Source organism: Vipera ursinii, assembly GCF_947247035.1.
Source record: "Vipera ursinii genome assembly, chromosome: 3".
Taxonomy (NCBI): Eukaryota; Metazoa; Chordata; class Lepidosauria; order Squamata; family Viperidae; genus Vipera; species Vipera ursinii.
Genome location: NC_139516.1, coordinates 91838208 through 91864581, shown reverse-complemented (window position 1 = coordinate 91864581; position 26374 = coordinate 91838208). Strand labels below are relative to the sequence as shown.

General features: G+C 41.1%; 1 protein-coding gene across 1 annotated transcript in view; it reads left to right on the top strand.

Annotated features, from left to right (window-relative positions):
• The first annotated feature begins 4465 nt into the window (after positions 1 to 4465).
• VAV3 (vav guanine nucleotide exchange factor 3) overlaps positions 4466 to 26374 on the top strand; it is a 216342-nt gene continuing 194433 nt past the window's right edge. Inside the window, exon 1 of the mRNA XM_083360483.1 lies at positions 4466 to 4812. Within this exon, the coding sequence (XP_083216609.1) occupies positions 4609 to 4812 (204 nt within the window). The 5' untranslated portion in view covers positions 4466 to 4608. The remainder of the gene's footprint in view (positions 4813 to 26374) is intronic.

Genomic DNA, 26374 nt, shown 5'->3' with positions numbered 1-26374 from the left:
GGAAGCTTGCTGCCCATTCTCTCGGCAGAGATGTCTTTCGGGAGATCCCGCCTTTGCCGTGCTGCACCGAGAAAACAGCAAGCCGCCCCATTCTCTCGGCGGAGCACTCCACCGCCCCATTCTCTCGGCGGCTTGCCACCCTGTTCTCTCATCTCGGTGGAGACTTCTTACAGGGGATCCAGCCTCTGTCGCCCCCTTTACTCAGCTGGGCTCTGCCGAGATGAGAGAATGGGGCAGCAAGCTGCTGAGAGAATGGGGCAGTGGAGTGCTCCGCCGAGAGAATAGGGCGGCTTGCTGTTTTCTCGGTGCAGCACGGCAGAGGCTGGATCTCCCGAAAGACATCTCTGCTGAGAGAATGGGCGGCAAGCTTCCACCGCCCCATACTTCGCGGAGCGCTCCAACGCCTCATTCTCTCGTCTCAGCGGAGACTTCTTTCGGGGATCCAGCCTCTGTCACCCCCTTCTCTCAGCTGGGCAGCTGAGAGAAGGGGGCGGCAGAGGCTGGATCCCCCGAAAGAAGCCTTCGCCGAGAAAATGGGCGGCAAGCTTCCACCGCCCCATACTTCGCGGAGCGCTCCAACGCCTCATTCTCTCGTCTCAGCGGAGACTTCTTTCGGGGGATCCAGCCTCTGTCACCCCTTCTCTCAGCTGGGCAGCTGAGAGAAGGGGGCGGCAGAGGCTGGATCCCCCGAAAGAAGTCTTCACCGAGAAAATGGGTGGCAAGCTTCCACCGCCCCATTCTCTCAGCGGAGGCTTGCAGAGGTGGTGGCGGAGCTGCGCGCGCAGCTCTCCAAACCGCCGCCGCCCATTTGGAGAGCTGCTGCCGTCGTCCATGTTTGACGAAAGCAGCAGCTCTCCAAACTGGGGGGTGGAAGTTCTTTTTTTTGTTGTTCACTGGAGTATAAGCCGAAGTGGATTTTTCAGCCCAAAAAGTGGGCTGAAAAAGTATCAGCTCATTGTTGGCAGAAAAAAAAGGTAAATCTCAAATTTATTTATTTAATTTAATTTTTATACCGCCCTTCTCCCGAAGGACTCAGGGCGGTGTACAGGGCAATACAATAAAATACAATATATAAAAATTAAAAAAATATTAAATACTACAGCCCAATTCAATAAATTAATACAATAGCGTTAAAATACCCCTAAACCCATCAGACCAGGCCGGCTTGTTCAAATAAATATGTTTTTAGGTCACGTTGGAGCGAAGGTCGGGAGCCATCCGGAGCTCCACCGGTAAATGGTTCCAAAGGTCTGGCACACCTACAGAGAACGCCCTCCCCCTGGGGGCCGCCAGTCGACACTCTTTGACCGACGGCACCCTAAGGAGGCCCTCTCTGTGGGAGTGCACTGGACGAAGGGAGGTTGATGCCGGCAGCAGGTGCTCCCGTAAGTAACCCAGACCCATGCCATTTAGGGCTTTATAGGTCATAACCAGCACCTTGAATCTTACCCGGAGGGCAACCGGAAGCCAATGCACCTCACGGAGTAGAGGTGTTACATGGGAGTATTGGGAAGCCCCCACCACCACTCGCGCGGCTGCATTCTGCACCAGCTGGAGCCTCCGAGTAGTCCTCAAGGGCAGCCCCATGTAGAGAACATTGCAGTAGTCCAAACGGGAGGTCACGAGTGCATGAGTGACTGTGCGCAAGGCATCCCGGTCTAGATAGGGCCGCAACTGACGCACCAGGCGAACCTGGGCGAAGGCCCCCCTAGTCACAGCTCCCATATGATCTTCCAAGGAGAGCTGTGAATCTAGGAGGACACCCAAGTTGCGAGCCCTATCTACGGGGGGTAATATCTCACCCCCCATAATTAACGGTGGAATATTCTGAATTTCCCGAGACGCTGGCACACACAGCCACTCAGTCTTGTCAGGGTTGAGTCGAAGCCTGTTCCTCCCCATCCAGACCAGGACCGCCTCCAGGCAACGGGACATCACATCGAGGGCATCACTGGGGTGGTTTGGGGTAGAAATAAAAATTAAGTCTCTCTGAGCCCCTAAAAAGGAAAGATGGGAGATAAGACTAACATATAATACAAAATCATACTCATATGGCTGCTGTTTATATAGGCAGCTCAAAAACTGTTCATATAGGCTACTTAATTGTGTCACTAGTAGTGATATTTAGGGGGGGAGTTTTATTTGGAAATGAATTGTCCTGATTAGCCAATTCCCCTATGCCATGTGACCTATTTACTGGGTAGTTAGTTGATTCCTCCTCCCTGGAGACTGAGGTGACATCCAGTGGTGGGATTCAGCTGGTTCGCACCACTTCAGCAGAACCAGTAGCTAATTTTTTGTTGCCCAGGCCCGGAATGGACTTCTGGAAGCAGCATCCACACAGAGAACTGGTTGTTCACATATTTGAATCCCACCACTGGTGACATCCTAGAGAGGTCCTGTGCAAGTGAAGTCTTTCTAGAAATCCAGTATCTGCTGAAGATGAATTTATTGACAGTTGGAGATGGCTCAATTGTTTTTGTCACTGAACCCAAAGAATGGCTCAGAGCATGTAAATGTAACATATAAACAATAATATTTAACCATATAATTTATTTTAATATTTGGTAACCACATTTGATAACTACACCAGAAACCACAAGCAACTATTTTGCAACAGAGCAAAAACAGATGGAAATTTATGCATAATCTGTCCATCGTTTCCAAAATCAGGATATTCAAATAAGTTAAGCATGTTATATTTAGGTTGTATAAATCTTGATGGCCACATGATGGCAGCAGAGATACAGGTAGTCCTCAACTTACAACAGTTCATTTAGTGAATGTTCAAAGTTACAACGGCACTGAAAAATGTGACTTATAACTGTGACTTTCAGTTACAAGCTTTGCAGCATCCCCATGCTCATGTGGTCAAAATTCAGATGCTTGGCAAATGGTTCATATTTATGACCATTGCGGTGTCTCAGGGTCATGTGATAAGCAAAGACAATGGGGAAGCCACATTCCCTTAACAATCATGTTACAGACTTGACAACTGCAGTGAACCACTTAACAATTGTGGCAAGAAAGGTCGTAAAATGGGGCAAAGCTTACTTAAGAAATGTCTCACTTAGCAACAGAAATTTGTGGTGGTAAGTTGAGGACGATCCGTATTCTTGAGAACATGCTGATTTCAGCTAGAGAAATATGATAGATCTGATATCATGACTTTTATTCACTTTCCTGCCTACTCTTATTGCAGTAACTTCAATCAAAGTGTGACTTACTTCTAACTTATCGCAATGTGAACTTTCATTGCTCTGTGTGCGCGAGCTCTTTCCCTCAAATGAATTACTTCATTGCAGAACTTTATTACATTTGTGGTTGGGACAACCAAGGTATTTTTGCTGTCTCATGTAAAGAGCAAGATGGAAACTGGCCAATTCGAGAAGTGCCGCAGCAGGAACAGGCACATTTTATCTTCCATGCTTCATTGCTCCCCAACATCTGCTGCCTGGAAAAGCTGCTTCCTTTTGCCAAGGAAAAACTGGTGATGGAGGATTTAAGCCTGCCTACGCCATCTCTTGCTTCCATCTACACAAACAAAAGTCTGACGAGCCTTGAAGTTTCAAGTCCCCAGTTACTGGTCTGAAGTACGTGAAATCAGATAGTTTCAAGTCCCCAGTTACTGGTCTGAAGTACGTGAAATCAGATGTCGGATGTTCCCAAAATACTTCTGTCCATTTTTTTTTAATGAAAAAAAATTCAAATAAACTTGCCTTTTCAAGGCAAATTCGTGCAAAGCAACTGCACCTAAATATATAATGTAAAACTTATTTCCACAAAAACGCACTCAAGCCTTTCAGCCAATTGTTGTGAAAACACCCCAAGTGTACAATTACCATGTTTCAGAGAAAGTAATGTCCCCGCCCTACCACTCGAGGGGGTGTGTTTTTTTTTTTTTGTTTGTTTGTTTGTTTACATCGGTGTGATTTGGCATTCCTTCTTCTTCCGTGTGTGTGTGTGTGTGTGTGTGTGTGTGTGTGAGAGAGAGAGAGAGAGAGAGAGAGAGAGAGAGAGAGAGAGAGAGAGAGAGAGAGAGAGAGAGAGAGAGAGAGAGAGAGAGAGAGAGAGAGAGTGTTTGCTTTAAGGCTCTACCTCACACATTCCCAACTTTGGGGCTGTTTGCTACGACCCCTGCCAGCCACCTGGACGAACCGAGCACAACCCCGTGCCTTCTAAAAGGCGCACCGGGCCGAGGCAAAGCGCGCGCGCGAAGGTGGGGGGGAGGGGGGAAAGACGCACGCGCTCTTGTTTTCTCCCGCCGCCTCTCTCTCTCTCTCTCTCTCTCTCTCTCTCTCTCCCCGGCGGTGTGTCTGCGCCGGGAGGGAGGGAAGGTGGGAGGGAGGAAGGAAGGGAGGGGCCGGAGGGGAACCGCACGCGCAGCCTCTCGGGCAGCCTTTCAAGCTGCTGCTCTTGGCAGTCTGCGCGAAGGCTGAAAGAGGCGAGTCGCTGCGGCAGGAAGAAAGAAAGGCAGGCAGGCAGGACCGCCAGGAGAGCGAGCGCAGGAGCCGCAGCCACAACAACGGCAGCGGCAGCTTCGTTGAAACCTTTTGCGCTCTTGGAGAGTTTGCGTGCTCTGGGCGAGCGCCTGGACGGGCGCGCGCGATGGAGCCTTGGAAGCAGTGCGCTCACTGGCTCATCCAGTGCCGGGTGTTGCCGGTCAATCACCGGGTGACTTGGGACACGGCGCAGGTGTTCGACCTGGCCCAGACCCTTCGCGATGGAGTCCTGCTTTGCCAGCTGCTCAACAACTTGCGCCCTCACGCCCTCAATCTCAAGGAGATCAACCTGAGACCTCAGATGTCCCAGGTAAAGTGATGCGAACGCCTCTTTGGCCCGGCTTTGTTCCGGGTCTCCGCCTGCCTTCTTGGTGCCTTGAATCATTTCCCTTCTGCCTTCCCCCATCCCGTCTGGACTGCTTAATGTCTTTTGTTTTCATGCAGGGGAGCCTCCGGGATGTCACTTTGGATGATTGTTGGGCTTTCGCCGCGGTTTTAGCCGGCAGCCTTAGCAAGAGTTGTTCGAATTTGGCAAAGAGTTGCGAGATGGTTTTTGGGAGCGCAGATGGAAAGCTGGTTTGTCAGATGATGTGTGGGACGGGAATAGGGATAGGGATAAAGAAAAGAAAGTATAAATCCTTGTTGGGGGGGGAGTATGTAGAAGGCTGATAATATATTTAGAAATAAAGTTGTACCATAATTGGGTACAATTTATCCCACCTACTTACATGCTTAATATGCAGTTCAGTGTATTTTCCTCTTTGCTGGTGTTACTTTTCATGTGAAGACAGCAGAGGGATGGGGTGATAATACAGGGCACTATTAAAATACGTAGTTGTGCTGTTAAAACTCCTCTCCCCATCTCATTTTGATGAATTCTGCCTGAAATCACTTAGATCAGTAAGTAGAAGAAAATGAAAGAGGAACTATGTCCTGTAAAAAGTGAGCCGTTTAGGAAGCTGACTGTTTCCATTACTGTTAATTTGCAGTTACATTGGATGGTACCATAAATGACTTGTTCCTGCCTTCTCAAAGTTTAAATTGAGATATTAAGCCTTTATTAACTTATCTTCTTGACTGCATATATAGGAAATTGTCTCACTGGAAGCATCTTCAGACAGGAAAAAAAAAGCGAGAACAGTTGCTATACCTTGGAATAGTGCTTTGGCATCTTTAATGATAAAATTTATTTAGGGTTGCAAATAGAATGATCTGCTATGGAATTTCAGCCGCAGTATTGTCTAAGCCCCACGGATTGCAAAGAGTGTATTAAATGAAAGCTCCGAAGACGACTTGGCTGTGTGATATTTGAAGAAACTACCTTCAAACTATTGTTGGGTTCCAAGTTCCAATAAGCTTAGCCATAATGGGAAATTGTCAGGATTCATGGGAATTGATCCAGCAGTACCTGGAAGGTCATGTGTTTCCCATCTGCACAAAACATGATGTTTAAGCAAAGCTAGTCCATCTCCCAGCTTGACCAGGCTATGGAAGTGAGTTTTAACATCATTTCAGCTGCATGCAAAAGCAAGAGATCTGTCAAAACTCATTGCCACCCTGCCTGGACCGGTAGTTCTTGACTTACAACCATTCATTTAGTGACCTTTCAAAGTTACAATGGCACTGAAAAAAGCAACTCATGGCTGTTTTTTTACACTTACAACTGTTGCAGCATCCCTATGGTCATGTGATCAAAATTCGGACCCTTGGCAACTAGTTCATATTTATGATGGTTGCAGTGCCCCAGGATCACGTGATCACCTTTTTCAACATTCTGACAAGCAAAGTCAATGGGGGAAGCCAGATTCACTTAGCAACCGTGTCACTAACTTAACAACTGCGGTGATTCACTTAACTGTGGCAAGAAAGGTCATAAAATGGGGCAAAGCTCAGTTAAGTGTCTCACTTAGCAACACAAATTTTGTGCTCAATTATGGTGGAGGACGACCTGTACTCCAGGTTTGCCTGCATGAGCCTCAGGGCAAATAAAGATAAAGTTGGATTGCAGTCAGAACTTACTCCTACTCTGCCCAGATAAACAGTCATGAAAGCTAGATTGCTCTTAGAACTCTCTCCCATTGTGCTACTACTGATAATTGGCTTGTCCAAGTAAAGCAGGGATCCAACTTTGCCTGCACATTCGTGTACCCAAAGCCAAAAAACTGTCAGCAATTGGAGCCCTGTCAGAACTGGATGGCCAGCTTATCCAGGCAACCTATGTGTGAATACCAGCAGGATTCAAGCTTCGTGGACACCTGTCAGAATCTGTGCCTTCTATGCCTGAATGAGCTGCAACGTCATTATACTCCACAGTTGTTTATGTGAAAGAACCATTGAGCCAAAATGAATTTGGAACAAGAAATAATGGTAGTTGTCTCCTTCCCTTCTAAACTTTGCTTAGCAAAATTGTAAAAGTCTACAATTTTAAAAAAATAATTATTTAAAATGATATATTTATTTATTGCCCAAGCTCTAAGCCCACTGAAATCATTAGAGAGCCAGTTTGGTTAGTGCACCAGGCTAGAAAGTGGGAGAGCCATGAGTTCAGCTTCCTCCTTTAGCCATAAAAGCCAGCTGGGTGACTTTGAGTGGGTCACTCCCTTTTAGCCTAACTCACCTCATAGGGAGGTTGGTTGTGGGAAAATAGGAGACCAAGGTGTATTGGATATGTTTGCTGCTTTGAATTATTTGTAAAAATGACAAAGTTGGGATACAAATAAATTAGCGGTATTCATTGTGAAAAGCATGGCATAATGGAAAGAGCCATGAAAACTCATATTTTTATCCAGTCATACCACTGCAGATTTGAGTATCTTATTTTGTTACTACTAAAATTTATTTCCACTGAAATAGACAAGAAGTTGTCTAATTCCATTTAAACTGATTTGTGGATCAGACTGTTTGACATCACAAAACATATGTCTGCATGTCTCCTGATATTTTTCTACTTTTCAAGATCAGCATTTGGTTTTTAAGTTGCATTTTCAATTCAGTTGAAAATGATTGCATGATGTTGAGTCATATACGGTTGTTGAGTACTTTATGTTCATAATTTCTGACCACTAAGGTTTGCAGCCATATTTTACAGTAGAATAATATTGACAATGTGAGAAAGAATTAAGGTGTTAGTTTAAAATTTAAAACTTTAAAATTTAGACAACTACCGTAACCTCTTTGACTCTGAAGGCTGGGCAGAGTACTAGTGCATTTATCTATGAGACACTTCACAGGCATCTCAACTTCTTTATGTCTTTAGTTCATTCAAAAGAGGGAAACGGTGAGGCTTCCTTCCAGAGATACCATACATATTGCTAAGGGTTTCTTTTATTAACGCATAAAAAACCACTGAGTTGATTAGAAGATCAGCTGGCTGATAAGGATCTAGTTATCAATATGGAGTATATTTGAATTCTTTTAGAAAGCCTGTAGAAATTTTTAAATGCTGTTACATGGTGGAAAGGCAACATTTTAAAATATTGGATTGATAAGTAATATTCCATTGGCTGCTAGATGATAATACTATATATCCAGGCTAATACCAATTATCTGAGCCACCCTTGTTAAGAAATTAGGGGTAGTTTGATGCCTATTTTTTAAGTGACAGACACACTGGCATAGTTTTTGCTCAAAGGTAGTTTGTTTAGATAGTTGCAGTTGTTTTGACTTTCACAGCGTGTTTTGCTTTATTTGTAATTTTAGTGAAGATATTCTGTATTTTTACAGGCCACGATCGCAAGAAAATTAGCATGTATTTTTTTTGAGTATTGGTTCATATACTGTAATTGTTTAATACTAGTCAGGTGTAAAGTCGTAGTTTAATCCTGGTTTTATAAGATAATCTCAAATTGGGTTTGTGAAATATGTTGAACTAAAATGAAACAATCTCATTATGACTTATTTTAACATGTTTTTAAGATTTTATTGTCTGAAGATGCAAGCTAGGAATAAATGACAATAGCAACAGTGGATGTGTACTAGGATTGGCTTAGTTTAGTATGTTATAACCAAACTTGTGTGGTTAATTTACAGTTTAATGTTTTATATCAGGGGTGTCAAACTCAATTTCATTGAGGGCTGCATCAGCATTGCGATTGCCCTCAAGGGGCCAGGTGGGTATGGCCAGGGTGGGCGTGGCCTACTGGGTGGGCGTGGCTAGAGTGCATATGGCCTACTGGGTGGGCGTGGCCAGCTCTACATCGTTCGCATCAAGGATGCCTATGGGGGCCTGGGCAGGAGTGGGACAGATCTGAGGGTCTCTGGCAGAAGGAGGGTCTCTGGGCCAGGGCCAAGGCAGTGGGGGCTGTTCCTTCACTGTTTCCAGGATGGCTTCGCAGGCCACATGAAACACCGGGCCTTGTGTTTGACATGTCTGTTTTATATGAATAAGAGTTTATTTTGAAGGTTATAAAAAAATCTCATCCAGTGTAAAGGAGAATGAATAATTTTTGTAAAGAAGGCAATCTTCTACTGAACTTCAGTGATAAAGAGAGAGATTACTTATCAGCCCTGATCACCTGATGACATTTTATATTTTTCCCCAGATAAGACTACCTATAGCTAGTCTGTTTTTTTAGAACAATCTAGAAGTGCTGGGCTACACCTTGCATTATCTGGCTTTTGAAGATAGCAGAAGGCTTCTTTAGAATATGAATTAAAGCCATTTCACTTTTTTCAAAGTTCTGGAGTAGCTTTTTCAAAAATAATTTTGAACTTTCTTTAGAGAAAATCTTTATATTATTGTGTTTCTTAATAGAGGGCTATTACATCTACTCTAAAAATATAGATGTGTTAGATGGCAGGAAAAATACACATACAGCCCTAGCTTTTCGCTGCCATCTAATGATTGTCCAGAGTTTTGCTGTACAAATTTAGATTTTTAGATTTTATTAGATTTATATACCGCCCTTTCCCGAAGGACTCAGGGCGGTTTACAGGGCATTTTAAAATCACATCAATATAAAATACAAAGTTAAAAGAGAATTAAAAGTTTAAATTATCCCTGAAAATAAAACCCCAGTTAAAATTTTCAGCCTGGGTCAGAGAGCTCAAAGAGCCAAGTCTTCAGGTCCCGGCGGAAAGAGCGTAGGTCAGGGGCAGTCCTGAGCTCCACGGGCAGCTGGTTCCAGAGGGCAGGTGCACCCACAGAAAAGACCCTCTCCCTGGGTGTTATCCACCGGCAATCTTTTACCGGCGGCACCCTGAGAAGACCCTCCCTCTGCGAGCGCACTGGACGAAGGGAACTTGATGCTGGCAGCAGGTGTTCCCTCAAATATCCTGGACCCAAGCCATTTAGGGCTTTATAGGTCATCACCAGCACTTTAAATCTCACCCGGAGAGCAACCGGAAGCTCACGGAGTAGAGGTGTTACATGGGAGTATCGGGAGACCCCCATCACAACTCGCGCGGCCGCATTCTGCACCAGTTGTAGTCTCCGAATGGTCCTCAAGGGCAGCCCCATGTAGAGAGCATTGCAATAGTCTAAACGGGAGGTCACGAGCGCATGAGTGACTGTCCGTAGGGCATCTCGGTCCAGGTAGGGTCGCAACTGGCGCACCAGGCGAACCTGGGCAAAAGCTCCCCTGGTCACGGTTCATATATGATCTTCAAAATTGAGCCGTGAGTCCAGGACGATGCCTAAGTTGCGAGCCCTATCAACGGGGGGTAACACCTCACCCCCCATCATTAAAGGTGGAATAGTTTGGTTAGCCCGAGATGCCGGTACGCAAAGCCACTCAGTCTTGGCAGGATTGAGACAAAGCCTGTTTCTTCCCATCCAGACCTGGACTGCCTCCAGGCAACGGGACATCACGGCGAGGGCATCGCTGGGTTGGTTCGGGGTGGAGAAAAAAAGTTGGGTATCATCAGCGTACTGATGATACCCCACCCCGAAACCACGAATGACCTCGCCCAGTGGCTTCATATAGATGTTGAACAGGAGGGGCGAGAGAACCGACCCCTGAGGGACTCCACAAGCAAGAGGCCTTGGGGTGGATCTCTGCCCTCCCGTCAACACCGACTGCGAGCGGCCCAGGAGATAGGAGGAGAACCACCGTAAAACGGTGCCTCCCACTCCCAGCCCCCTGAGACGTCGCAGTAGGATACCATGGTCGATGGTATCGAAAGCCGCTGAGAGATCTAATAGGACTAGGACAGAGGAGCAACCCCTGTCCCGAGCCCGCCATAGATCATTCACTCATCTGATCTGCTTAGCAGGAGTCTTCAGGTTTCTTAAGACTGGGCAGCCAGTATTTTAATTTATTTTCATTTCATATAATAAAAGCAAACTTTGAATTCACTGGATGCCCTTTGACATACTTTATCATTAATTCTGAGGAGTGAGGGAAAACACCTGCCATGTGTTTATCTTGTGGATTTAAACCTAAGAAAAAAGTCTTCCTGAGGGGAAAAATTGCCTGCATATGAATTATGCTATGGGTGTCTTTGGAATGAAGGAATATTAAAATTGATTTTAAACTAAATATGGATCAGAAGTGTGATATGGTTTCAGAAAAGCAAATTCAGTTGTAGGCATTTTGGCTCCCCTTTATTTGGTGTTTATTAGACACTATCTTCAATTCAGTTTTGGGTATCATAATTTAAGGATTCAGACAAATTACAGGAAGACAGAAAGAAGACTGGGGAGAGGTAGTGAAAGAGCTGGGTAGGTTAAGCTTTGAGAAGATTGGAGGGATATAATATCACTCTTCAAATACTTGAAATGACAGTTGAATAAGGCCCAAGATCTGTTTTCTATTGTCACAGAACATGGAGCATGAAATAAAAGATTTTAAACTACAGGAAGGCAATTTGTAATTGAACGTTAGAAAAACATTTTTTTGAATGTTCAGAGCAGCATAACTGGGTTATTTGGAGAAGTGGTAACTGGATTTGTTTAAGCAGAAGCTGGACAGCTATCTGTTCAGTATGTTTTAGGAACAGGACATACATATGTTGTCCTGTTCCTGCATATAAATGTAGGAATCAAATGTTTCCTAGGATATTGTCTACCAGTAGGAAAAAAGTGATAAAGTGTACTAAGCCATCCTTATTTGGTTTCTGCTTAGTATTCTGTTAGGGGTCCCCAGCACTGAAATGTCCCTTATTCAATGTATTCAATGTCTTGAAATCCAAAGAGTTGATTCAAGCTCAGGCAGATTGTTTTGACCATTTCAGAAGTGTATTGAGCTAGAAAAAAACCTTGTTGTCTTGTATGAATCCAGCAATTGTTCAACATACCATGGCTTACCACAAGAAAGTGAATCTAGCCATGAGGTTCAATTTGTGGTTACAAAACAAGCAATATACCCACTCTCCTCCCCAACATATATCATGTATAGTAGGGCACTTTGGCTTCAGAGGCAAAATATGTTCTGAATGTACACACAGCCCTTGATGGCAGTTCCTTAAATCGGACAGGGACTCGGAATTGCCAACAGGGACTCCTTGTCTCCCTCTGTAGTAGATTTTGAACAGCCTTAGTCTAGATTCAGCCCTTGAATGAATGGAGTTTGAAAAGGTCTCAGGAGCAAAGCTGGGAGAGGACCTTCTGGACCCCAGAAATTGGAACCTACTGTAGTTAGGATTAGTCAGGAATTTTCTGAAGAGATCCACAATCTAACCTGTATTAAAGTACTTTCATATGATCAGAAAGAGTATTTTCAGCAAACAATTGAGATCAGTTTTTCCCCCAAACTTCTCAGCTTTCAAATACGTGGATTCAACTCCCAGAATTAGGTGAATCACAGATGGTCATTAAGTGACACATCAAGTGATTTTACTGCCAGCTTCTCCATTGAATCTGCTTGTTGGAAGTTGGCTGTGAAGTGTGTGAATAGCAATGACATGATTGTGGGATGCTGCAACTGTTGTAATTACCTGCTAGTTGTGAAACCGCTGAATCATGTGAAAGTGGGAGATTCTGCAACGATCAGTGCACTGATGATGTAACCTAGTTTGGCTAATGAAACATCTGCAAGAAAGCAACCAAACTTGGAGAGCACCAAGGACCTCTCATTTCATCCCTGAGCTACATATATTCTTCTTTATTGGTACAATTGTAAATGCAAAGACTGATCATAAGGTTGCTTTTTCAGCACCATCGTAACTTTCAGTAGTTGCTAAACAGTGTAGTCATTAAGCAAGGTCTACCTGCATATAAAAATGGCACTTCGCAATGAGCCTTTTTATGATCCCCTTTCCCTAAGTCAAATGCAGGCCAGTTTTACTGCTACATCTTCTGTTTTGAAGAAATAGATTCTGGAACCAAAGAATAATCTGTAAGCCATCCAGAATCATTTTGTAAGGGAGATGTGCAGTGTAAAAATTTAATAAATAATAAACATCATACATGAAGTGATGGCAGTGTATGCTTGCAGTAAGTAGAAGTTTAGGGACAAAGTGAGTAGTTTTATATAACTAATGTATATACATCTTATAACCATCATTGAGAGCCGGTTTGGTATAAGGGTTAAATAACCAGTCCAGAAACTAAGAACCTCTGAGTGCTACTTAAGCTTCAGGCACAAAGCCAGCTGGATGACCTTGGGCCAATCACACCTTCTCAGCTCTAGGAAGGAGGCAATAGCAAACTGTTCCAAAAATCTTGCCAAGAAAAGTGCAGGGGTTAGTCCAGGGAGATGCCAGGAGTCAACAGTGACTCGAAGGCACAAAAAAACCCTATCCAACACTAACAATGGCTATTCCTGTTCTCCAGAATTTGTGGGTGTATACATACTTAGTCCCAAAGTGTATAAAAAAGTAAAGGTGAACTCATCTAGTTGTGGACGACTCTAGGGGGTGGTGCTCATCTCCATTTCTTAACTGAGGGAGCCAGTATTATCTGGAGCTATTTCCGTGGTCATGTGGCCAGCATGACTATATCCTTATCTTCCTGCCAATGTTGTACCTATTTATCTACTCGCATTTGCATGCTTTAGAACTGCTAGGTTGGCAGTAGCTGGGACAAGTAATGGGAGCTCACCCCATCACACAGCGCTTGGGTCTTGAATCCAGGCTGTCAGCTTTCTAGCTGACAAGCTCAATATCTTTAAATACATCCCAAAGTGTATAAAATGTGCATGCAATGTAAGCATGCGTATGTGTGAGAGACAAAAAAAATCACTTGTTTACTTAAAAGTAGGCCATAGCACTTGGTGTCTCTGTATAGTGTAAGTTAAACATTAGATTATTTTAAGCTTGGGGAGCAACAGGCAATATGACAGTACAATAATAAGGAAGTGTTATGATGAATGATAATAATGAAGAAATGGAATGGGAGAAATATTTGAAAGAAAAAACGTTCAGAACAGAATGAGGATTCAGAAATGAGAGGAAAAGATACAATAGGGCTGTGGTTCTCAACCTTTTCTTTACCTTGGACCCCTTTTAAGTATCTTTTGTAGCCATGGACCATGTCTACGGACCCCCAAGACTTAGCTCAAGATTTAAAAACCATAACATTTCTTCAAGCCTTCGCAGGTCTCCTGCAATGATATATTGCAGCCTCCTGGGGGGTTCCAAGACCACAGTTTGAGATCCACTGCAATAGAGAATTAAATGTACCTAAAATAGTTAAATATATGATGTGTATGAATAAAGGAAGAAAAATAGCAATTTCGAAATGTCTAGAACTGAAAGCAAGGCTCAGTTGACATTTGGGGCATTATATGGCCTTTTGTCATGAGGCCAAGAACATTCATTATTGCTGCTTGCCTAGCTGAGCATGCTAATGGAGGTTTATTGCTGAGGAAAAGCATCAGATGTGCAGAGTCTCCTAAAACCATAGTTTTTCTAGCAGAAAGTCTGTGTGTATAAGGAAGGTAAGAAATCTTTGATTTCATTCCAAATCTCTTCATTTTCGGAGAGAGAAATGGGGTTCATGTGAATGAATTTTATTGCAGATGGGAAACAAACAGTTGTTTTATTTTACAGTGCCAAATCCTGTTTTCAGTCTCTGGGCCATAATATGTGTTACATAGTAAATGTATTTAAACCACCTTTCTCTGACATTACCCTTCCAGAACTGCGAATGAGCATAGCTCAAGTATCTGGAGGAGACCAGATCAAGAAATGTTGATTTATATTTATGTACTATTGTAGCTAATGGAAGTTGACATCAAAAGAGTGAGGGAAACCATACAAAGGGATGACCATCAGATTGACTTCTCAGTTATTCACTCATTCCTTGATAAAGGTGTTCTGTACCAGCCTGCTACCGGCCCTGCAGAAGAGGCAGGGACAACCCCTTTACAAATGGCAAGAGGCTGGAATTAAGCCTGCCAAATTTATTAAGATAAAACAGAGCAAAACAAGACACCAACCATGAAACAGGAGCTATGAAACAGGAACTAATCAAGTGGTTGCCTTCAGCAAACCAGCCCTCCCACGCATTCCCCCTTTTATACAGTTCAGGGCGTGGCTTCTCTTTGCCTCCTTCCGAGGTGCCCCATTGCCTTCCTCTGTTTACTCCTGATTGACTGCCTCCTGCGTCGGGCGTCCTTGAACACGGCCAGCTGTGGGTCATCTTCATCCACGCTGTCAGGCTCACACAGCTGGGTCTCCATCGTGACCAGGTGGGAGGGGCCTGGCTGAGGGCTCTCATCAGCAAGATCTTTAACCCCCTCAGCAAGCTCTTCAACACCCTCCTCTTCCTCTGAGTCGTCCGACCCAACTGCCGAACCCACAGGCTGACCCTGAATCACAACAAAAGGAATATTTGTTAGGTATATGTAGGGGTGTGGGTCTATACATATGTTGTTTATAGTATGTTTAGGTGTGTGTCATGTATGTGTTTCACTTTGAGAGCGGGCAATTAAACCTCATTTTTGATGTGTGCTGTTGTGCCCATAGTAAAAAAAATGATAATAAAGGTTATCTTATCTTAAAGTATCTAGGTCTTGTTATTTTAGTCCATCTTAATTGGAAAAGATAAAGATCAGTATCTGTTCCAGTAAATAAAACAGCTAGTCCTTGACTTATAATTGTAATTGAGCCCAGAATTATAGTCGTAAGTTGTGATGATCATGAAGTGGGTCATCATGTGACTGTGCCTGATTTTATGACCTTTTTTGGATCAATCATTAAACAAACTTCAGCCTCACTAAACAAATGCCATGGTCATTAAATGAATCCATTATACCTAAAGGGTTTTTTTTGTTGGAAACCAAAAGTACAGTAATCATTGAATATCGGCAGAAAATATCAAAAATCATGATTGCATCACTGTTGGATGCTAGAGATGGCTGTAAGACCAAGTCAGTTGTCAAGAGCCCATACAGATAGTCCTTGACTTACACAATTCATCTAGTAACCGTTCAAAGTTTCAACGGCATTGAAAAATGTGACTTATGATTGTTTTTCACACTTATGACCATTGTAGCATCCCTGAGGTCATTTCAAGGGTAAAGGTTGGACCCTTGGCAACTGGTTCATATTTGTGACGGTTACAGTGCCCTAGACTCACGTGATCACCTTTTGCAACCTTCTGACAAGAAAAGTCAACAGGGAAGCCAGATTCACTTAACAACCATGTTACTAAATAACTGCAGTGATTCACTTAACAATGGGGGCAAGACAGGTCATAAAAAGGGGCTACATTCACTTAACAAATTCTCACTTAATAACAGAAATTTAGGGCTTAGTTGTGGTTCTAAGTTGAGGACTACCAGTACTATGATCATGTGATCATGGGACTGTGTGGTTGTTGTAACTTTGAATGGTCTCTAAGAAATCATTAAGTGAGGACTATCTGTAAAGGATTCTCACAGAATTGTATAAAACTCTTACCCTAGGTATAATCTATTCTTGTGGAAAGATTGAAAACTGGGAAAATGATTTGGAATTAGATTTGGCAGAATCCCACCAGTACATTTTGTAGCACAGAATTCCTTTTAGATCTATTTTGGCAAATTGTCAAGAACTGAACATAATTCATAGAGCTATATTCTACCGTAATTGTATCTAGTAACATTTTTTCCTGATTGTGCTGGCAGTTGTAAATAAACTGACACGTATTATCATCTCTGATGGCAATGCCCAGTTAGGCTGTCAACAGTCCTTTATAATGCATCCTGCTGTTGGGTTTATTGCCTGTATTTCTTAAAGCATTAAATCAATGCAAATAAGAAAAGGAGTCAATTTCTATTGTTCAGTTCAGGATGGTTTCACAAACACACTGGAAAACAAAAGTTCATATTTCATTGGATCAGTGTTATTTAAGTGTGGGAAATTATACTCCACAACAACAAAGATTTTTTGAGGAAAGAAGCAGCAACAAATTTTGCCCATTTTACAAGGGTGACATTTTGCACAAATTGTTTAAAACAGGTCTTTAAGATCTTTGTATTTTTTTTCATAATATCACATCTGTTTGTATATGTGTGCCCTAAACCAAGCTTTCATACTGTCAGTTTTTCTTCTTTTACTCTTTTGATGGCTCCTTTTTTTTGTTACCGTATTTTCCGGCATATAAGACGACTGGGCGTATAAGACGACCCCCTACATTTCCTGTTAAATTATAGGATTTGGGCTATACTCGCCGTATAAGACTACCCCTCTTCCAACGCACACCAAATAAAAATTAAAAAACATCAGATTTGATTTTAATATGGTAATTTTAATTCAAATGCTTATGACATGCAGGTGCTTAGTAGGAAAACTGTCACTTATAAACATAAGGCTGTTTGTCATCAAACATGTAAACATAAAACAGTGCAAGTAGATTAAACTATAATAATAATAATAATAATAATAATAATAATAATAATAATAATAATAATAATAATTAGTAGTAGTAGTAGTAGTAGTTGGAGGGGACCTTGGAGGTCATCTAGTCCAACCCCCTGCTAAGGCAGGAAACCCTATACCATTTCAGACAAATGGCTGTCCAGTCTCTTCTTAAAAACTTCCAGTGTTGGAGCATTCACAGCTTCTGGAGGCAGGTTGTTCCACTGGTTAATTGTTCTAACTGTCAGGAAATTTCTCCTTAGTTCTAGGTTGCTTCTCTCCTTGATTAGTTTCCATCCATTACTTCTTGTCCTGCTTTCAGGTGCTTTGGAGAATAGCTTGAGTCCCTCTTCTTTGTGGCAGCCCCTGATTCCAGCAACCATTCCCTATTTTCCTAATTCACTTTTCCTAATTCACTCTAAAGCTTTCCCTGTGCAGAGCCTTAAGTAACACCAGCTGCCTGCAATTAGTGCAGGTTCGCATCCCACCAGGCTCAAGGTTGACTCAGCTTTCCATCCTTCCAAGGTAGGTAAAATGAGGACCCAGATTGTTGGGGGCAATAAGCTGACTTTGTAATAATGCTGCTTGGGGGTGTGTGAAAGCCCTAATAAACAGGCATATACACAGAATGAAGGCTATTGCTAAGCACATTGATTTGTGCTTTAAATTGTAAGCCACCCTGAGTCTTCAGAGAAGGGCAGGATATAAATGGGATTTAAAAAAAAAGGACCAAATGGGAGATCCGCTCCAGGTTTTCCAGCCAGCCCGCCCAGTTCCTGAGTCAAATGTGTCCTTAGAGCTAAGCCGGTGCTCTGGCTGCTGCCTTCCCCACCTGCCTTTCAAGTTGGGATATACTACAGCTGCTCTTCAACTTTAGAAGAAAAGACACCCAGACCCCAGCCTGTAAAAAATCACAGACTGCAGCTTCTTCTCCAATTGGTCCCGCTTTCCCTGCGCAGACTAAATGGGAGATCTGCTCCAGGTTTTCCAGCCAGCCCTGTCCCTAAATTTTCAGCACCCAGCGTATAAGACGACCCCTGACTTTTGAGAAGATTTTCATGGGTTAAAAAGTAGTCTTATACGCCGGAAACTACGGTACTTTTCTTATACATATTATATTTTTTTTAAAAAAAAATCAAAAATATGCAACAAGTGTCTGTAGAGAGGACCTTTTTTCATTGTTCCATAAAGCGATTATTTATTTATTCCCTGCCTTTATTATTTATATTTTACCTCTTACCCTTAGAACGCTTTCACTAAATATGAGGTTACAAAATAAACTCAATTCTTTTATTGTCTTTGCCGTATTAGGAAAAATATCACTATGCATCTTGTTTGCTTCCACTTTTAGCTAAGAGCAATTTGAGAAAATAATGATCTTGAAATTCTATTTGCTTTCATTTATACCCCATTGTTAATTCTTTTTTTTACTAGGAGCAAGGTAACACTTCGTTAGACTTATAGTAGTTTTTAAACTTTTACAATGGTTTCAAGTTACTGATAGAAAAATATAGTCCCAAGCACGCATGTGTTGAGGTTGTGGTTAGTCACAGTTCCAGTGTTTGTGCTCTTAGCTGATAGAAAATGTGTCATTGTGGTTTTTACAAGTTAGCTGCTGTTGGTCAGCAGGAAACTAAGCTTATTCTGGTTGGGCTGGCCCTCCTCCTGAAAGTTCAGATCAGAAATGTTACACTGCTCTTTGCCACCTTTGTGTCTATTTTCTCTGGTAATAGTTGTGATGAGTGTGTATGCACACTTCAATTATGCCAGGTAGAACTTTTCATGAGTTGGTTAGAACTGGCAATAGTTAACCCATAGCTTGGTTGCATGCTAGCTTGGCTACCGTGGTATGCTTACATGAGACTGCCCTTGAGCACTATACAGTAGCTCAACTGGTACAATATGTGCCATCAGGCTACTAACTGAAACATGATACTAGACACTCACACGGAAAGGATTACAGAAATAGCACTTAGTGTTATATACCACCCCATAGTGCTTTACAGCTCTCTCTAAGCGGTTTATAGAGCCAGCATAGTGCCCCCAGCAATCTGTATCCTCATTTTACCAATCTCAGAAGGATGGAAGTCTGGCTCAACCTTAACAGGGTCAGAATTGAATTCCAGACTGTGGGCAGAGTTGACTAGCAGTACTGAATTCTAACCACTGTGCTACCCGCGCTCCTATTGGTGATAGTTGTAGTTCCAAGCATAATTTTAAGATTTGGTTTCCTGCCCCATCTTTAAAGGTTTAGGGATTTATCTCAATATGAACCTGATGGGATATTAGATAGGGGCTTTCTTAAAGAAACCTTTACTTTCTGGGATCCATTTGTTGATCAGATAGGAAAGAACTTTCTCCTAGTTAGGAAGTGCACTTCCTTAGGGGAGGGGAGGGAGTGCTCAGGTCCCATTCTTTCAGCTTCTAAGAAAGGAATTAAAACTTTCCTTGCCAGTCAGGCCTTTTCTGACTGAATCAATCAATCATTGAACTTTTTTTATTAGCTGAAGCTCTCTCTCTCTCTCTCTCTCTCTCTCTCTCTATATATATATATATATATATATATATATATATATATATATATATATATATATATATATATATATATACATATATATATATACATATATATATATATATATATATACACACACATATATATATACATATATATAGGTAAAGGTAAAGGTTCCCCCGCACATGCGTGCTAGTCGTTTCCGACTCTAGGGGCCGGTGCTCATCTCCGTTTCAAAGCCGAAGAGCCAGCGCTTGTCCGAGGACGTCTCCGTGGTCATGTGGCCGGCATGACTAGACGCCAAAGGCGCACGGAACGCTGTTACCTTCCCACCGTAGTGGTCCCTATTTTTCTACTTGCATTTTTACGTGCTTTCGAACTGCTAGGTTGGCAGAAGCTGGGACGAGTAACAGGCGCTCACTCTGCTACACGGCACTCGGGATTCGACCCGCCAGACTGCCGACCTTCAGATCGACAAGCTCAGTGTCTTAACCCACTGAGCCACCGCGTCCCCCATACATATATATATATATATATATATATACACATACACATACACATATACATATACATATACATATACATATACATATACATATACATATACATATACATATACATATACATATACATATACATATACATATACATATACATATACATATACATATACATATATATATATATATATATATATATATATATATATATATATATATATATATATTACTGTTAGCTGCACTAAGCACCTCTGGGTTGAAAGATGAATACAAATCAAATCCCATCTAATAAAATTAAGTACATTTGCATTGGTAAAAGCCTTTTTATGTATATGTTAAAAATATAACAATTCAGTGTCCTCTGTGGACAAAAAAAATAACTAATTAAATACTGTACCATGTTTCATGGGAGTATTGCAGGGGTATTAGAAAAGTACAAATGAAAGAATTTTAAAAATTATATACATGCTTTATATTGCCCTTCTGATCTATGATTTTTTTGCACATTTAAAATAAGAAATTATCATTGTTTTCTAAATTATATGTTTTTCTTTTCACTTAATACATTCTTTAGATGCTTTTTGACATCATTTGAATCCAGCTATTTGAAAAGGTTTACATTATTGAAATCTGATTCACAGAATCTTTATGGTAAAACAGACATTGCCCAGTGTTACTTTGTTTTCATACTCACTTCTCCTGTGTGGTAATGTTGATGAGGTAAATTGGTGAAAGCCCGCATTATTGACATTTGTGGGCCCAGGATTTTGGGAAGTAGACACAAGTTTACCAGGCCTCCTGCAGAAATCTAGATGAAACATTGCTTTGTGATATGATAGGAGCATTATAACTGTCACCTTTGTGTAGCTGGATTCCATCTTGCTGTAATGTAAGGCCTGCTGGGCAGGATGTATAAAAAACACAGTACTCTCTTATACCTGCTGTGCTTTTTCTGAGGAACCATAATACTTGTGTAATTGATTCTCTGTCCAATGCACAATATTGCTACAGTAGTAATTACATTATTCCAAGAATATGTGAGTAGAGTCTGCAGATGTCCAAGGATCTCCATTAAAATGAAGTACTCATTTATACTGTATGGAGATGAGGGGAATGGTCGTCTGGATATTGCTTGCTTTGTAGTATAATCCCATAGCTTTTTCCTGTGATTAAGAGGGAAGAAAGTTATAGCTGACTGGTATATGATTGGAAGAAGTCCCAGGTGATGAGAAAAATCAGAATCTGCTAACAGATGTTATTCAAAGGCATAAGCTTTCCTCATTTATACATAGAGTGGCTACCGTTCATGAAGGACGATGTGTTTGAATAACATTTTTAGTTAGAAAAAGTGCTGCCAGACTCCTGACTTCTTGCCATCAATAGGCTAATATGTCTCTCCTTTTATAGTGCTTACAAGGTGATGAGAGATTATCATGTGTGCCCCCGGGTGTGTTTGTGTTAAAACAGATAGTTTGCATAGGGCAGTAGATATGCAAATTCTTAAGCAGCAGTGGAAATGTGCTGATTCACTAGAGCTGTTGGCAGCTCGGACTCTTGATTTTGTTATGTTAGTAAATATATGTGATATCTATTAGGGCTGTTCAAAGTGTTCAAAAGAGGAGCTTCTCAGTGTGTTACTATAAGCTCAGGTCCATTTTTCAAGCGTGTCAAAAAGGAGGCCTTGTCTTTTGGAAGCCTTGTACAGCTGCCCATATGTGTGCATGCTCAGTGGCTTTGCTGGCACTCTCCTAGTCAGGCTTAGCAGACATGTTAATGTAAAAATTAAACCCCCAAACTTTTAAAAAAATTCTTAAAATGCTCCCCCCCCCCCCCGCCAAAAAAAATCTATTCTCCACCCTGTGACAAGTCTGGCTTTGGACGATAAAGGTAGTGGAGAAGAATGATATTCTTGGTTGGAAGGGAAATGAGATTATATGACTTGTAAAGTACAGAGATTATAGATTGTAAGGAACTTCAAGAATTATGCACTCATTAAGCAAATCTGGCTTCCCCGTTGACTTTGCTAGTGGGTATTTCAGCTGGGAAGATTAGAAATGGTGATCACATGACCCTGGGGCAGTGCATCTATCATAAATACATGCCATGTGCCATGTGCATGAATTTTTATCATGTGACCATGGGGAAGCTGCAATGGTAAGTATGAAAACCGGTCTAAGTCACTTTTTACACTACTGTTTAGTTGAACTGTCATTAAACAAATGGTTGTAAGTCAAGGACAGCCTGTATAAGGTTCTAAATCAGATGCAGAATGTGTACAATACAAAAATATACAAATTTTATAAACATCTCAATGGCAGAGAAAATAAGACAAGTAGAATATTCATACATTCTCTCTCTCTTCATATGTTAATTCAACTCAAAACCAGATTAAAAAAGTCTGCACTGAAATATAAAAGCAGTTTTAATGTTTTCTTTTACCTTTTGTTGGGTGTATCTTAACATTATTAGTACTTCTAAGTAAGATGCTTAAAACATCAATGCAAGTAGAGAACAGATTGTCTAAATATTGCATTTAATTTTCTTTCAGAAGATACAGCTCTATTGACTTTGTAATAGCAGAGTAGTAGCAAAATGTGCTTCAGAGCGAAAGCTTCTTTGCAGACAGAATTTTTGTCACTTGAAACATTCTGCAACATTCTTCCCTTTTTAGCAGGGCTAAAATGTGCTCACCAAGATCTTACTTTACAATTTTATATGTAGCAGGACCGAAATATTCCAGTAGCTATTTTAATGACTATGATCAAATTGCACAAAACCAGAGATTCCAATAGGGAAACCATTTCTTTTGTTCTCCCGAATCAGCTTTTTCTTCCATAATTCAGAGAAGAACCTTAGATTTTAATTGCAATAGTAAAAGCAAATAATTCAGAGAGAGGAAGAGTAATAGAAAGAATAAAAAGTGCAAAGAAAGAAAAAACAAAAATGATAAAGAAAAGAAATATAGAAAGAAGTGGCTTCGAATCTTCATCACAAAAAGGATAAATAAATTTGATAACTCATCGCCCTCCTTAAAAGGTTTCAAACAAATACCTCTTCCCCCTTCTGCCCTTCGATTATCTATATCAGGGGTAGGCAACCTCGGCTCTTTTATGACTCATGGACTTCAGCTGACTCAGGAATTCTGGGAGTTGAAGTCCATGAGTCATAAAAGAGCCGAGGTTGCCTACCCGTGATCTATATGTATCATCAACTGTTCAGTCCTGTTGTTAGCGAAAAATTCATAAAGATTTACCAGAGTTTATAGAATCCTGTCTTATTTTAGCTGATGAAACAAACCAACTTTATAAGCCCTTCTGTTTACTTCTGACAAACTTCATCTTTAATTAATTTAGATGTTGTCATACAATTTGATCCCTTTTCCTTTTTTCTTTTATGACATTTCTGTTCTAAAGTGTGATACTGTACTTTCTAAGCGCAAGATACTTCTGAAGTGAACTGATAGCCTATATCAGCTCTTGCTGGTGGAAAAAGAGGTTGTGAAACTAAACAAATAGAGAAAGCCAAGTTTTGTCTTGAACCAGAGGAAACTGGTTGGGCGCAGTTAGATTGGTGAACTATTGTTACCCAATGCGAAAGGTCCCTAAAAACATGATGCTATTATAATTTATTGTGATTGCACTCCTTAATCATATATAATGAGATAAACAAGATGTCATATGTACATATCAGGTTTTGACCAACATATCTTCTTTTTCGAATATTAAATAAAAGGCTAGCATGTTCCAACACTTGGAAATGGTGCAGTTTATTGCTGCAGTAATAAACAAAGTTGAGTTGGATTTCTCCCATCCTGCACACTATTTAGAGCCCCTCCATACCTATTTTGTACAGGTGGTCCTTGACTTACAACCATTCATTTAGTGACCATTTAAAGTTACAAAGGCACTGAAAACTGTGACTTATGACTGTTTTCTCACTCACGGCCATTGCAGAATACTGCATCCAGTTTTGGTCACCACATTACAAAAAAGATGTTGAGACTTTGGAATAAGTGCAGAGAAGAACAACTAAGATGGCCTGGAGACAAAAACATATGAAGAACAGTTGCAGGAATTGGGTATGGCTAGTCTAGAGAAATGAAGGACTAGGGGTGACATGATAGCAGTATTCCAGTATTTGAGGGGCTGCCAGAAAGAAGAGGGGGTCAATTTATTTTCCAAAGCACCAGAAAGCAAGACAAGAAACAATGAATGGAAACTAATCAAGGAGAGAAGCAACCTGGAATTAAGAAAACTTCCTAACAGTGAGAACAATTAACCAGTGGAACAGCTTGTCTTCAGAAGTTGTGGGTGCTCCATCACTGGAGGTGTTTAAGAAAAGACTGGACAGTCATTTTACTGAAATCCTGCTTGAGCAAGGGGTTGGACTAGAAGATCTCTAAGGTCCCTTCTAGCTATGTTTTGAATTGAACTGAAATTTTAAAGTAAAGCCTCTTAAAGTGGTTTCACAGTATTTTAGTATTTTGTTACATTGCTATATCAGGGATTACATTAAATATGAAGTATTTTTAAATGACAGATTATTATTTAAGAACTTGCTTTGTGTAAGTAGATGTGTGTATGTATGTGGGCAGGTGTTAAATAGTCACTTTAAAAAACTTTTTTCCCCTGACTATTTTTTATTAATTTATAAGAGAAGATCTATGATTAAATACAATTGTTTTGTGGTTCACTTGGCCTAAGGACCACACTTCCAAAAAGTTGGAGGAGGATGACCATTAAATTTGATTTAATGTAAACTATTCTTTATTAAACAAATGTAATATTATTATTCCCAACTGAATTATTTTACCTTCTGTCATATATACTCATCATTCCAATTACTCTTTATTCCATCATTCACTACTCTTATCTTATTCAGGAACATATTAGTGCATTTGAAAATTTATGACTATTCATTTTATCAGGCATTATCTTTAATGAATTAAATTTGCAAAAGGTTTCCTTCTTATATTCATACATTTCTCTGGGATTGGCAAAAGAGCAAAAATCTGTTCTGCATATCTCCTGCTGCCTACGGTATAAGCTACACTATATTTCCCAAATTTTGTTCATTGTCTTTTCTTGTACTTTTTCAATCAGAATTCTGTCAAATATTTTCCTAGCCAGACTTAACAAACTAGCAGACTTAACAAGTTAGCAGACTTAACATCCACTCTTCATGGCATTCTGTTTATGAATGCTATTACTATTCCCCCATACATCAGGCCAGATCCAGTCTTCACACATAAACAAATCCCAGTCTCAAGTATATTTTATACCACTCACACCTTCAGTCTTGCAATTTCTCTATGTGTACAACATCTTTTTCTCCATTTTCCTGGCATTAATAGCATGTATTTACACTCCACTTTTCAACTTCCCTATTGTTCCCATAGAAATCTTTCAAATCTTTCAATTATTTCCTTCGATCTTATCACAGATCATTTAATTCAGATTTTTCGTCTTTAATTTGCTCTCTAACTTTAACAACCTAATTTGGAAGGGGTGTTTAGAGGGAGTATGATTTCTGTGCCCATGGTTTTGATAGGAAGTAGACTTGGAAAATTACACCTTTGTTCTAGGGCAGAGGTCCCCAACCTTTTGGGCACCAGGGACCGGTTACGTGGAGAGAGGTTTTTCCGTGGACCGGAGGGGGCATGGTTTTGTGTGCTGCCTGCATCCTGTGGATAGGGCTTTCCTTGTTTGTGTGGACTGGTTGTTGGCATGCCGCGGCCCGGTACCGGTCCATGGACCGGGGGTTGGGAACCCCTGTTCTATGGTCAAAGCAAAAGACTAGTTCAATAGGATAGATTGAATTTATCTTGAATTTAGTATTGGAGGTTGCAATGAGTTAACAAGTGAGACTGCTGAGTTACTGGATAATATCATAGCAAGATAAGGAGTAAAATGTGAGTGAAATGTTCAGAGATGAACGGATCTTGCTCTGGCAGCAGCCCCAAGGAGGCTTTGCTTACTGAGAAACCAAGATGCACTTTCTCTGGCTTCTGATCAAGATTTCTGCCTGATTGCAGAAAAGCAGTAATCTACAGCTTCCTGATTTACAGCCTACATTGATGCTTTCAACTTTTAAGTTTCAAAAAAAGGAAATTATTTCTTGGCTGAATTATCTGC